Source organism: Giraffa tippelskirchi, chromosome 1, assembly GCF_054371585.1.
Source record: "Giraffa tippelskirchi isolate mGirTip1 chromosome 1, T2T-mGirTip1v1.2.pri, whole genome shotgun sequence".
In the NCBI taxonomy this organism is placed as follows: Eukaryota; Metazoa; Chordata; class Mammalia; order Artiodactyla; family Giraffidae; genus Giraffa; species Giraffa tippelskirchi.
In genome coordinates this window covers 11,604,123-11,618,623 of record NC_137275.1, presented here as the reverse complement: position 1 = coordinate 11,618,623, position 14,501 = coordinate 11,604,123, and the positions used below count along the sequence as shown (strand labels likewise).

The 14,501-nt window shown below is 53.6% G+C and overlaps 1 protein-coding gene across 7 annotated transcripts in view; it reads right to left on the bottom strand.

Moving 5' to 3' along the window:
* The window catches only part of WDR1 (WD repeat domain 1), a 40,710-nt gene extending 33,746 nt beyond the window's left edge, over positions 1-6,964 (bottom strand). For all 7 annotated transcript variants that reach the window (XM_081488638.1, XM_081488387.1, XM_081488828.1 and 4 more), the window contains exons 1-2: positions 6,730-6,964; positions 6,123-6,244 (exon numbers count right to left, since the gene is read on the bottom strand). In XM_081488638.1, the coding sequence (XP_081344764.1) occupies positions 6,123-6,244; positions 6,730-6,745 (138 nt within the window). In that variant the 5' untranslated portion in view covers positions 6,746-6,964. The remainder of the gene's footprint in view (positions 1-6,122; positions 6,245-6,729) is intronic.
* Between the last annotated feature and the right edge of the window lie 7,537 nt (positions 6,965-14,501).

Below are 14,501 nucleotides of genomic sequence, written 5' to 3'. Positions count from 1 at the left end.
CTGGAAAGCTCTTAGTCACCCTCCAAAACCCAACTCAAAAGTGCCCCTGTTCCAGAAACCTTCCCTGAGGCTCTGTGACACAGCTGGCCCTTCCCTCTTGTTCCCAAAGCACTGAGGACACACTTCTTTTCAAGTGCTAACCTGGTGAGTTAGAATGTTACCTACTGGGGTTCTTTGCTCGCCCCTGCTGACATTTTGGGCTGGGGAACTCTTTGTTGCAAGACAGTCCTGTGCATTGTGGGATGTTTGGCAACACCCCTGGCCTCTGCCCACTAGATACCAGTAGCACAAAAATGTCTTCAGATATTGCCAAATACCCTTCAACAGGGTGGGGGTGGGGGCAAAACTGGCTCTCACTGAGATCCACTGATTTAACCTTGGGCACCATGGCTACGGGCAGGGCTTGGCAAGACGGGGAATGTGTGTGGGAAACGTCAGGACTGAGGACTGGATGCAGCTGCTGACGATGCCTTCGTCTTTGAGCAGCTTCCTAATCGGCCCCCCTCCTGCCTCACATGGATTTCCCAGGTGGTGAAGTGGTAAAGAATCTGCCTGCCAATGCAGGAGATGAGGGAGACGCGGGTCCAATTCGTGGGTGGGGAAGATCCCACCGGGGAAGCAGCATGGCAACCTGCTCCAGTATTCCTGCCTGGAAAATGTCATGCACAGGGGAGCCTGCGGAGTTACAGTCGGTGGGGTCACAAAGAGTCAGACACCCCAAGCATGCACGCATCTGCCTCACATCTTAGCTACAGAACAATCTCTCCACGGACTTGACTACACGGCTCAGCTGTTGAACCTCGGGACTGGGCTTTGGTGGGGCGGCCTGACCCCCAGCACCAGAGTCCAGCACCCTCTCCTGCCTGCCTGTAACTCCCCCCACCGCAGGGCTCTGGCCACAAGGGTCCACAACCTGCGCGGGGCTCTCTCGCCAACCCCACTCCACCTGACTGGTCCGTTCCCAGCCCCCAGCTGCTCAAGATCCCCTGGGATGACACCGCCTGGCATGTTTCTTCCTCTTGGGATCAGTCCTGAGTGTTGGTTTCCCCGGAGACCGTGAGCTCCGTGAGGACAGGCCTTTGCCGGGGAGTGTCCAGAGCCAGGCCTGGGCTCCACTACAAAGCAGCTGCTTACATATACTTGTGACAGGATCAAGTTGGGCCCAAGCACAGGAAGTGGAGGGGGCAAGGAGGGTGGGAGAGAAGTGGAAGTGACCCCGAGCCAGCTAACACTTGGGGGGGGGTTCCCAAGATGACTGGCAATAGGTGGACACTGACATCACAGTCCAGGCACCTGAAGAAACCTCCAGAAAGCCAGTGGAGCACGTCCCCACCCCTAGGGACCCCCAACAGCTCTGGAGCCTTCTCTGAGCCCAGCATTTCTGTTTGTTAAAAGGTCAGACCACAGGACCCCAGAGCTCTCCTGGCCCGACCCCATGCCTGTGCTGCCTGCCGGCCTTCTGTCAAGGTGGCGATCAAACCACCTCCTTTTGTCATCGGGCGGCCTGTTTCAGTCCCACCTGAGGCAGGGAGCTCCACACAGGCAGGGGCACTGTCTCCACGCTGCCTACAGAGCACTCCGTCGTCCTGGGCAGGGAGTCAAGGGACAGAAGGGACGAGGTCGGTCCTGCTCTGGCCATCTGTCCCTTCGCATACACACCCCACCCCCATCTGAAAGGGATGCCCAGGTGGTCCTTCTGCATGCTGACTGGCAATAGGTCACCCCGTGGGAAACTCAGTGCTCGAGTTCAACATCCCCTAAGCTGGCCTCCAGGGCTTCCCAGGTGGCCCAAGTGGTAAAGAATCCTCCTGTCGATGCAGGAGACCTGGAGATGCAGGTTTGATCCCTGGGTCGGGAAGATCCCCTGGAGGAGGGCACAGCAACCCACTCCAGGCTTCTTGCCCGGAGAATCCCCATGGACAGAGGAGCCTGGTGAGCTACAATCCATGGGGTCACAAAGGAGTTGGACACGACTGAGCACACAGCATGCATGCACGCTGGCCTCTGCCCTGTTCAAGCTGAGTCCACAGATCCTGTGCTTGGAAGCACAGAAACACCAAACTGGTACGAACACTACACCCCCTGGAATTTAACTTCACATAAGTCATTTTTTCCCACATATGTGCATGTGTGTATATATATAGTGGGAAGATCCCCTAGAGAAGGAAATGGCAACCCACTTCAGTATTCTTGCCTGGAGAATCCCCATGGACAGAGGAGCCTGGCGGGCTACAGTCCATGGGGCTGCAGAGTCGGACACGACTGAGCGACTACCACACTCACATATAGTACATTCTAGATCTGGAATGTAGGGACTGCAGAGCTTTAAAAGCAAGCCCCAAACCTGCCTGTGTAGCAGATCTGCTGGCTGCTACTGGCAGCGGGCACTCACTTGCCAGAGCCAGTTTACAGGGAAGTGATCCCAGGCGGTTTAGAATGTGAAGAGGCTCCTCCACAGCCAGTGAGGTGGGGGAAACCTTCCAACTACACTGCAGGTTGGGGGGCAACAGGGCCTTGAGGGAGGAGTGTATCAGGCTCCCTCCTTCTGGAATGTTCCTTTCTGGATGTCCACCTCACCGCCTGCTTTTAACCTGGCAGAGAATTTCCTTTCCGAGGTGTAGCAATCAAACGTGTTGAGAGAAAACAGGTGAGAAACGCTCTTTGCCGCCAGCCTGAGAAGTGCCGTGATGCTGGGTTCACAAAGCAACTTTGAAGGCAGCAAAGTGAATGACAGCTCTGGCTCCAAGTGGAAGGTTAGCAAGGGCCTGATGCCTGCTTGGTGGGAATAAAGGCGGTATCTGCCACTCAGTCGTGTCCAACTCTCTGTAGCCCTCAGGGCTCCTCTGTCCATGGAGTTCTGGCAAGAGTACCGGAGTGGTTTGCCATTTCCTTCTCCAGGGGATCTTCCCGACCCAGGGATCGAACCTGTGTCTCCTGCATGGCAGGCAGATTCTTTACCATTTGAGCCATCAGGAGAGCCTTTCTTACGTCCACACATAAAACCTTCCATGGCTGCCTATCATCTCCGCCACAGAGCCCGCCTTTCAATCAACAAGAGACTTCCTGAGCACCAACTACGTGCTGGGCACTGTGCTAGGCTGGGACACGGCAAGTGAGAGTGGCTGCTCGCTGGAAGGCCAGGATGGGAGGGCCACTTAGGAGGTGAAGCTGCCACAGCAAATGGGCAGCGAGTCATGCTGCTATTTGAGGAAAGAATGCACAGACAAGGGACACAGCAAGGCCCAAGCCTGGAGACCCACATGCAGCAAGCTCTAGGGAGGGTGTGGAAGCCGGGGGCCTGGAGCCCCAGAGGGAGAAGGCGGCAGTGAGGAGAGGTCAGGGATGCAAGGCTGGACGACAGGGCACCATCGGTCTCAGATGGGAGAGCAAAGGAACAGCTCGACCCCGTATTTTGATAACCGGTCCAGCAGCAGTGCTCGGTGCAGGCTGGAGGAGGCCCTGTATTTTGATAACCGGTCCAGCAGCAGTGCTCGGTGCAGGCTGGAGGAGGGCCAGGGAGAAAGGCCAGTTTGGCCTTTTGTTTTTGCAGTCCAGGCGAGATAGCATGAGGAGGGTGGAAGCAGTGAAAAATCTGTCAGATTCAGAAGTCTTTAAATGTAGAGGCAACAGGACTCACTGGAGAACTAAATATGGTGTGGAAAGGGGAAGTCCAAGGCTGGGGCCAGAACAGCTGGTAAAGTGGCGGTCGTCATTCTGGGGATGGACACGTGGGAAACCCAACTATGGTGAGGGCGTGTTAAGTATGAGCTGCCCATTGGACGTTCTGTTGGACATCCCCCGATCTGGTCCCTTCCTCCCTTTTGTGTCTCTTCTGGACTCTGAGCCTGTATTCCAACCAGACCACATTCCTCTCTATTTCCTCAATATTCATGACAGTCATGTCTTGTTTTCCCCAGGAATACTCCACCCTAACAAAAATTGTTCCCACCTTGACTTGAGCAGCAATGGTCCACTCCCATCAAACAAAAGCCTAAACGCCTGATGGGACTTCCAGAATAGGGTGGTAGAACACATCTGCACCCCAGTGCTGTCCTGGCCCTGCAGACACTTACAAACAGATGGGAAAGGTAAGCAGATGCACACTCCAAAGAGAAAGGTAAACTCAAGAGGGTACCGCTAAGACCGAAAAGCTCAGAAGAGGGACTTCCCTGGTGGTCTAGTCGTTGGGAATCCATCTTGCAGCGTGGGGGATGCGGGTTCGACCCCTGGTTGGGGAGCTGGGATTCCCACCAGCCACGGGACAACTAAGCCCTCAAGGTGCAACGACTAAGCCAGATGCCTCAACTAGAGAGAAGCCCGCGTGCTGCAACTAAGACGTGTCGCAGCCAAAAATAAATACATATTCTTTTAAAAAAAAAAAGCTCAGAAGAACAAGCAAGCAGAAAACAGAATAGGTTCCGTAAGTTAGGGAATGCCTCCTGCAAAGAGGATGCTTGTCCGTGACTGTAAACAGTGTCTCCATTGGAAGCAGCTCCATTTACTGGCTGCCTTCATCTCACTGAGCTGGACCCCTGTTCTGAGCAGTGGGTCCCCTGGGCAGGTTGGAGTGGGGGAAGATGAGGTTTAAAGGAGAAGCTGCAGGTTAAGAACCTTTCATGGCACCAGACACACAGTAGGTCTTCATGGGTGGGCTCCCATCTGGAAGTGAGTAGTATAGCCCACCATGACGCGTGTAGGCCTTGTTAGGGGCAAACCCAAGCATTCATTCCGCCGCGCCGTATCCCTGAGAATGCCTTCACTCATTTTACTTGACAAACTACAGTATCTATCTACTTAGGGCCATCTCAACTTTTCTTTTCTCAGTATCTCAGAAGCTCTCTGGAGGCCTCCGGATTTTTACGATCTAAGTCCTTGGCCATGTTTTCCCCAGTTCTGAGTGAGTTGGGATCAGCTTTCGAGGAATCTGTGTCTAGCAGAGGAACTGTTAGCACCTTCAAAGCACATTCACACCCACCCACCCCTTCAAGTGAAGGGCCAAGCCATCCTGGGCAGGGCAGAAACTGCCAAATGGAGCTTTGTCTCCCAGCAGACTGCTTTGAGGGGAGCAGGGTGTGGAGGCAGAGCCAGCAGCATCTCAGACCTCACACAGACAAGGCCAAGAGCCACAGAGCCCCTGCACTGCTTCAGCCAGCTCTGAGGTTCAGAGAGCAAGGCTGTCTCCAAAGGGACAGTTCCAGCGCCCCAGGGGTAACCACCCACATACCCTGAATTTAAGCTGACACACCTTGGAGGGGCATCGCCAATCAAAGTCACCCACCTACAGACTGTGTACAAGCCCCACCCAGGAAGCTTGGGAGAACCCTCCTCCCACACACAGACACTAGGGAATGGTCATGTTGCTACACCTGGCTTCCATCCCCCACCCCCCATTCAGTCCGGGCAGGCAGGAAAGATTTCAGTGTGTAATCTCAGCAGTGGGGAGACTGACAAGCACGCCGGGTCATTTCGATAATTACAGAGAAGTAACGGAATCTTTTCGAGGATTTCCCAAGGAATGGGCTGTGGAAGCCTTCTCAGCCTGGGTACAGGAGGCCTGTGCAGATGATTCATGGGAATAAACTGGTTCCTTATTTTGCAGTGGGGCTCAGACCCTGAAGGGGAAGACCAGGCTGAAGGGTAGAGACCGGGGTGTGAGCCCCGCCTCTGCCACACTGGGTGTGCCGTGAGTACTGGGTGTCCGCAGGGCATGCAGGGTCTCCCTCAGGGGGGCCCAGGCCAGCAGGGCAAGTCGGGGAGCCTCAACTCATCTCCATTTACAGATGAGTAAACCGAGGTTCAGAGAGGCCGAGTCACCAAGCACCCCAAGGGTCAAGGTCCGACCCCTCAAACCCAGAGCCCTTCTCTTGAAGGGAACTAAATCTGAGCCTCGGCTTCCCCCACGAAGAAAGAGAATTGGGTCTGGATAAATCTGCAGCTATCTCCCCGGGCTTCCGAGGTGCGGTTCCCGAGGCTGAGGGGGGCGTGGCGTCCTCGCCCCAGGCCGCTGGGGCGGAGGGGAGGGGGTGCAAGGGGAAAGATACACCCCAGAGCTGGGCGGGTGGTCAGGGAAAGAACCGGCATCCGGGCGGCGGCCGGTGGAGGCGGGGAGGCGAGGTACTCACGTCTATGTTCCTTAGGATGACGCACTTGCCATTGGTGTAAAGAAAATTGTTGCCCTTGGGGTCGCCGCCGACGATTTTGGAGACACCCCTTTCCACCTGGGGGAGGCTGGCGAACACCTTCTCTGCAGAGACACAAACGCAGCCGGGCACCTGAGGGCCAGCCCCGCGCCGGGCGGAGGGCGGAGGGGAGGGAAAAGGGGAGAGAAAAAAGGAGAAGGGGGGGGGCGGCGGCCCTGGACCGGTCTCGGCCGGTCACCTGTTGCCTCCAACCCGGAGGGGCGGCCGCCACTTTGAAAGAGCGCAGGGGACGGCCGCGACTTCCTGGTCGGCGCGAGCCCTTAAACAGGCCCTGCAAGGAGATGCGGGGGTTTCCGCGGGGCCCCGACGGCATCGCCAACTTTGGGGCGCCCTCCTCGCCTTCTCCCCCGGCCAGAGATTGCCGCCCGGCGCCCCCGGGGGGCGGCGGGGCGCTCACCAGCAGGCTCCCACACCCCTCCCCCGCGTCTCGCAGACCTCGCCGGACCGCCCGCGCCCGGGCCAGGCAGGCAGGCAGGCAGGGCGGGCGCCCACCCCCGGGGCGGGGGGCGCACCGGGCCGCGGCACTTACTGATCTCGTACGGCATCCTTGCCCACTTGTTACCGCGCCGCGCTCGCCAGAGAGCCTCCAGGAGCCGCGCGCGCCGCGAATCAGACCTGACCAAGGCCGAGCCCGAGGACAGGGGCCGAAAGGCGGCGCCCGGTGTGCAGGGCGCGGAGTGGGACGGGGGGGCGGTCCGAGGCCCGGTCTCCGAGGCCGGCTCGCGCCCTGCCCTGCGCGCTGCCGCTGCGGACGCGCCGAACCCGGAAGCGCGGCCCCGCGCGCGCGGCTCGCCCCCCAGCTTTGACCATATATAGTCAAGCGCTCAGCTCGGCGGCTGCGGCTCCGGCGAGCCTGCGCGGACCTGGCAGCCGCCGCGCCCCTCCTCCTCCGCGCGGGCCCCTCCCCCTCCACGCGGCCCCGCCCAACGCGCCCCGCCTCCGGAAGTGACGTATAACCGCGACCGCGTGAAAAGGCGGCGTGGTCAGCGCCGCCCGTCAGAGCGTTCCTGGGAGCTGGCGGGAGAAGGTTGGGTGGTTCGTGTGGGCAGGAGAAAGGGTGGGCTAAGGAAGTTGATTTTTTTTTTTTTTTTGCTGGAGTTTTGCGGGCGCTGAAGTCACCAGAGCGCCGGGATAAGGCTTGTGTTTGCGTAGCGGGCGTTTACCGAGCTGCCAGCCTTTCCGCCGTGGGCGTCCTGCTTGGGTTTTGCAAACACAGAGGAGTACTTTTTCTTGCTTTCTCCTTTAAAGCATGCCTAACTGGCAGTCGCCCTTCCTCGCATAAAAGCAGCTGCAGGAGGAGTTTTAGGGATGTGCTTTGCGGGGCCCGAGGTCTCTTAAAAACTTGTTAGAAAACTATGAACCCAAGAGCAGAAGGCGGGGGTGGGGAATGTAGGCTCTAAAAAAAAAAAAAAAAACTAGTGCTTATTTCCTAACGAAAGCAGAAGAAAAGGGGGAACTTCCACCTGTAAGGCTGAAGCAGCGGCTCGTTGCCAGGGGAAAAGCAAGTTGAAATGTTATATTGGAAACTTACGTTGCAGTGCCGGGTACTGTCTCTCTCGGGATTTGTGGGGACGGAGGGGGGGGCGGCAGGGGAGAGGAGGGTAAACGTAAACTCAAGAACCTCAAGGTGATCCTTGACTTTTCTCGAACCCACTGGGAAAAAAATTTTTATGCTTAACCTTTATTCATTTGAAGCTTTTAAAAGTTTTCAACATATAAAAATAGAAAAAACATTAAAGATCATAGCGTCAGACATAAGAAGCGATGTACTGATTTTAAGGAATTGCTCGCGTTGGAAGCTTCCTGGGCGAGGTGGTCAGTGTGTCTTTCTCCGCCAGGCCTGTGTGACCTCCCGGGGGCCATGCTATCCTTACCTCTGGCTCTCTTGGGGAATCTTCCGGAGTTGCAGGGGACATTGTACCTGGGTTGGCTCTATTTTTGAATTGCATCCAGGTTCATTCTTTGTGTCTTCCCTGAATAGTCCTGCAGAGCTCTGAAGGCGCACCTGCGTGAACACAGGTGTGTCCTATCGGGTCTCTAGGCATTTGCTCCTACCCTGCCCCACCTTCACCTCTGTCTGCTCTTCAGGCTGCAGCCTGTTTTAAAACTGAAAGTGAAATCTGCTCCTCACTCTCAAACCTGTAGGCGCTTGGTCTCTGAAAGTTCAAGCTAAAGTCATGAAAATGGCCTCCTGAGCCCTATGTGCTAGGTCTCTGGTTTCCATGAGACTATCTTACTCTCCACTTTCAGCTCTGCTCCCTCTTTGTTTTCTGCAGCACCCAGGCTTCCTGGGTGTTGCACGAATGCCCCAGCCTTGCTCTTGCCTCCAGGGCTTCTGTAACCTCTGTTAACTACCTGGAATTACTCAAAAGTACTTAACTGCATGTGTCCTTTATTCAGGGAAAACCCCCTACCCTGACCACCTGACTTTGAATCGAAACCTTCCAACCCTACAAATAACCTTCTTGATACTCTGGTCCCTGTTATCTGGGGTGTGTCCCTGGCACAGGGTAGATGCTGACCCCAGACCCCCTGTGCAGTCCTCAATTGAGAAACAGTGGCTGTGAAGGGACTCTTGTGAACTGAACCACCCTGGAAATGTTGCCAGAACAAAGGGAAAACAAGTGGTCTACAGGGTGGGGGCTGTAGTCATCTGAGAATTGGGACTGAGATTAAGATCAGGTGTGCTAACTTTTCACCCCTCAGGCATCTATGTAACGGAAGGACTGACTCTAAAACTAAAGCATTAACCTCAAGCCCTTGAAAGCAGATAACCCTTATGCATGGGGGTAAAACCTTCTTAGACTTGATAAATGAGACTATACAGCAAACTTAGAGCTAAGTTCCAAACCCCTGGCAGGGGGCTAGGCTTCTATAGCTTAGGAGGAAGTTAGGTTGGTCTGGAGGTTGAATTTGGATGGGGGTTAGGGGTGCTGGCCTTTGCTATAAAAATCGTGTCACAGAAATCATGACTTGGCAGGGGAGTTGCAGGGGTTGGAAGGAAGAGGGACACGGGGTGCTCTATTCCTTGGGGTGATCCCAGTTTGGTTCATCTCTGCTGTAAGGGCTCAGCGATCCTTGAGTTGGTATCAGCTGTGACTAGCTGGGTTCACCCACTCCTCACCCACTCCTCTTAATACAAGTCAATGCACTGTCTCCTGTGGGGACCCTGAAATGACTGTACCCCAGTCTAACTGCTGTGTCGCCCAGCCACGTGAGCCCCTCATTTCTGAAACCACTTCCCTGGCACTTCGGGAGTGTGCTGGAGATACCTACTAGGACTAAACCTAATGCCAGCTGAGACCAGACAATCTCGCCTTCTCCCACTGCACGAGACGGCTCCTCCGGGCTGTCCCTTCCTGCAGTGATCAGAGACCCCATCTCTGGCTGTACTGGCCAGAAAACTCATCTACCCACCCACAGCCGCCACATTCAATCCCTCACCTGGACTCTTTGGGTGCCCGCCCGAATCGCTGGTTAATATCCTGCCACCTCCCCCTTCGGTCTTTTTCTCTCCGTAGAGAGCAACAGCCCCTCCCGGCCCTAGGGCACCCAGACCCAGCCTGGCTCTCAAACTGCTCTCACCCAGGTTCTCCCAGCTCTGGCTGCTGGCTCAGAGCCTGCCTTGGGGCTTCTGCACCTGTTTCCAGGCCTTTCCTGATAACCTCACAATTTTAAGGCCAGAGTTCATTCAACTGAATTTTTACCACTTGGGAGCAAAGCCCTGTGATATGGGGACAGTAGTCAGAAGTGCTTTCTTAGGAACACCCACACCTCTGCCTGGGGAGACAACCCCTTCCTTAGCAAGCGGCAGTCAGCTCTGAAGAGCCTTGTTCAGACTGGGCAACCTGCCAGACTATGGCCCCTCACTCTCTCTCGCCAGCCCAGCTCTGCGCCTCTAATGGAGATACGGTGTCCAACTCTTCGTGACCCCCTGGACTGTAGCCCCGCCAGGCTCCTCTGTCCATGGGATTCTCCAGGCAAGAGGTTGCCATTTCCCCCTCCAGGGGATCTTCCCGACCTGTGCCTCCTGCATTAGCAAGCTGACTCTTAACCACTGAACCACCTGGGAAGCCCGAACTCTATACGTAAGCAGCACTTAACAAGTTGCTGTGCCTGCTAGGTAGATCCAGTTTGCCTGCTCTGCCGACATTGTAAACATCACATCAGGGACCACATTTTCGCAATACTTAACAAAGAGCCCACCAGATAAGCTAAATGAAGCTGCTGATCTGCACTCGGGAGAGTCACCAGAGCCTCACCTGAATCCGCATTGAATTCCCAAGTGTGTAAAATAGCATCTCTTATAAAACACACCCTTTGGGGGCAACTCCTTCAAACTTTTCTCCAGGAAAACCCCTAGCCTGGCTTTGGGGGAAACTGGTTGCAGTTACCTGAGTTGGGTAACTTGGAGGGAAACCGTTCATTTGGCTCCAGGTGTGTGTATGAGGAGGCCTTACCTCTCCCCTTCAGTTCTGCCAGCTACTTTGTAGCAAAAAAAGGGGGGGCTCAGAACCTGTGGCCCTGTTTGTGGAATCCAGAGTCGTGAAACACCTTGGAGGACACTCAACATTGGAGTACCGTTTATTTCGCCAGCTGGTCCGAGGGGAATCAGTTCTCAACAAGGACCCTGATGTTTCTGAGACATAGCTTTATACCCCTTGCTTTGTGACTGTTGGTTACATGTTAGCAACCTCTCTGATGTATATGACTGAGTTTTACAACAAGCAGGTGCTAAGAGAACAATTAAGGTAAAAGAGGGGAGCAATGATTATACATCACGGGGGGATGTCTCCATGGTTAAATCTCAGGGCAGCCTGACCTCAACTACAATCTCCATTTGCAATCTGTAGGGAGGGGAAGTCTCCAGGAGACCTAGTTTTCGTTAGCAACGGTTTCCTCATTGTTGGGCAGAGTTCAGGCCCAGTTCACATCCTGTCCTTAAGATGGATGACAGGCTTCAAGATGGAGTCGCTTCTGCTTTTCTTCATAGTGGCCCCAACAGCCCTACAAGGTTCCACCTCACCCTGAGCATGCTTGGCCTCAGCCCTTGTTGCACATGGGCGTGCAAGTGGTAGTCAGGTCTAGAAGAGCCCTGATTAAAAAAAAATAACCTGAAAGGCTGTGGCCACTTCCTCCCTCTCGCTAGCCCAACTCCACGGCATCTGACAAGGCAGAGATAGGGTAGTACACGCACTCAATTGAATTGTTAAATTCTACGTGCGTGTGTGCTTGAGTCATGTCGGTATTTGCAGCCGCATGGACCATAGCCCCCCCCCAGGCTCTTGTGAGGTTTCCCAGGCAAGAATACTGGAGTGGGTTACAATTTCCTCTTCCAGGTGTTCTTCCCAACCGAGGGATAGAACCCACATCTCTTGCATCTCCTGCATTGGCAGGCAGATTCCTTACCACTGAGCCACCTGGGAAGCCCCTAGCCCTTGTTACCTCTTCCTTAAATCAGGGATCTGTACAGGAGATGGGAGGCTGTTTTCAGCTTTGGGGGAGAGACAGCAATTGGACGGGCGTTCCAAACTCCTGCTTGCCCACTTTCAACCCTAGTGTTCTCATGTCCAGGCTCCAAAGGAGGGGATCGGCTTCCTATTCTACCCTGGGCACCTGCAACAGGGCTCTGTGAAGGTGCAGAAATGAAGAACAGGGGGCAGGGTGGGCACTTAACCCCCTCCAAGAGCTCAGGTTTGGACTAGCCCACCTCTTGGAAGGAGAGGTTGGAATGTCCCATGCAGTAGAGTAACTGCCCCCTGCCCCATGACTAGCCCTGCCCTCTTAGGAGTCTTAGTTTCCTGGGTCCTTTGTAGCCTGTAAACAAGCTCAGGTAAGCCACACTCAAGAAGCACCTGTCTCCTACCTTAAGCCAGTTTTACTGCCATCACCTGTTAATCTGCTCCACGAGCAGACCCTCACTTCCAAATCGCCAGATAATCGAGTTTAGGCTGGGTCAAGTCTGCCTCTGTTTTCCAACGAGTTTCATTCTCCTGGTGAATGCAGCAAGCCAGATGCTGAGCTTTGCAGAAGAGACAAGGCTTTATTCAGGAGGCCCCTAAGTGAAGGGTGTGAACAAACTTCAAATCTGGCTCCCTGAAGGATGAGGGGCTTGGGATACTTCCCGGTGAAGAGTAGATGGTGGTAGGAGGTGCAGGAGAAAGGTAAGCGGAGGTAGAAAAGAAAATCTGTATCCAAGCTGACAAGGTTCATGGGACGCATGTTCAGAAATTGGCAACATTTACGTGATCTGAGAGCGTTCTTGTGATGCCAAAAGGTCACACACTCAGGCAGGTCCAGTTGAATAGTCAGTGGTCTCAAGTGATATGGACAAGTTCCTGAAAAAAACAACTTGGGCAACTCTTCACTGACCCATGTCAGGTGTTACCTATAGGGGGTGGTTAAAGGAATCTTGTGATAAGTCTAGACTCCAGTGACCCCTGGAGGGGATGCAATTTGCAAGAACAATTACAGGAAGCTTAATCAATAAAGGCAAGTTACAACTTGGACAAGAAAGTTAGCATTTTAATGGATCTTGTTCTCAGTCTCCCATCCATCTATAGTCCAATTACACTGCCGGGGGGTGGGGGGTGGGTGGGGGGGTGGTGTTTGTAGAAACCAGTGCCTGTGAACAATTGATGTCAGTAAATGTTGAAACACCAGTGTTTGCGTAAATATCAGCAACATTTTTGCCCTTTATGTATTTGAAACTTTGCACATCTTACTAAAACATTCTAATACTTCATTAGTGTGGTAGGCAGGATCACAGGCACCTCTGTGCTGAGGAACAGACCATCTATTACAAATACACCATGGTCACTGCATTCCCTTGGAAGAGAAGACTATTTTCTGGCGGTATTTTTAGTCCTGTGGGGTATTTCCTCTAGCTGCCGGTTCTTTTTACTGGATTTCTCACGAGGTGGATTTTTGCCGGGATGGGGTTAACCCTACATTCACCAGAATGGTCAGTTACCTATTCTCTAGCTACTGATTAACAGAAGTTGCTTGAAGTCATTATATTCTGTGCATTAAGGCTACAATAAATTTTAACTATGAATGGGAAGGGGGGATGCTAAAGTCACACAGGGCAAACTTAGCTACAGGTTATCCCTTCTTTTCCTGGAAAACTGGGGCTGTACCCTTGGGCTGCTCTCCTAGTAGGGAGAACTTGAGGAGGGCAGGGCCATCACAGCAAGATCTCTGCTTTTTGTCCCCAGGCCTTTGTCAAAGAGGCTTAATAACTCAAAACCCTGACCTACCTATATAAACCTTATATGATTATTAATCTCTGGAATATAAGTTCTTCCAAGGCAAGAACAAGAAGTGAGTCCTTAACCTGACCCGAGTGCAAGCTTGTTATTGGGTCCCTCCCCGCGCTGCTCAGATGAAGACACATGTTTCCCAGGCTGTGTCAGAGCGCTGGGCTCTGCAGCCGGGTGAATCATAACTCTTAACTAGTGCTGTGCGTGTGTGCTAGAGTGGCTTCAGTTGTGTCCAACTCTTTGCAACCGTATGGACTGTAGTCTGCCAGGCTCCTCTGTCCATGGAATTCTCCAGGGAAGAATACTGGTGAGGGTTCCCATACACTCCTCCAGGGGATCTTCCCAACCCTGGGATCGAAACTCAAGTCTCCTGAAAAGTTTCTGCATTGCATGCAGATTCTTTACTGCTGAGTCACCGGGGAAGCTCAACTAATGCTGTAGGGGTTTGCTGTTCCTGCATACTGTGGAACTTTGCATACTAAAAGACTTCCCTTTTCAGGTTACGCCCGATGGATGTACCTCTTAAGAACTTTATCACTGCATAAGTTTCTAGATCTAATAAACATAGCTCAGGGAAGATTACATCCTCTTCACTTGTCACTGACCTATCCTCATATTTTTCTGTCATCACTTCATGGACAGCAGCCTGCATTATCTGATCCTTCTAAGGTCCAGATGATGACCCTGCCTGATTTCAGAGACTTGGGCTTTGCAAGATGTCTCAACATAAGTGGCTTAAACATTTGTCCAATCTTGAGGCTAGATGTCTGAGATCAAGGCATTGACAGAGTTGGTTCCTCCTGAAGGGCATGAGGAAGAATCTTGTGTGCCTGTCTCCCTTCTGGGGCCTGCTGGCAATTAATTGCTGCCTTGTGGAAGCATTGCCCAACCTCTGTCTTTACGGTCACATGGCAATTTCCCTGAGTGTCCGTACCTCCTTCCCCCTCCTAAGGATACTAGAGTCACTAGATCAAGGCTCACTTAGTTCTAGTGTGAACTTGTCTTGACTACCCCTGCGATGGTCCTGTTTTCAAATAAG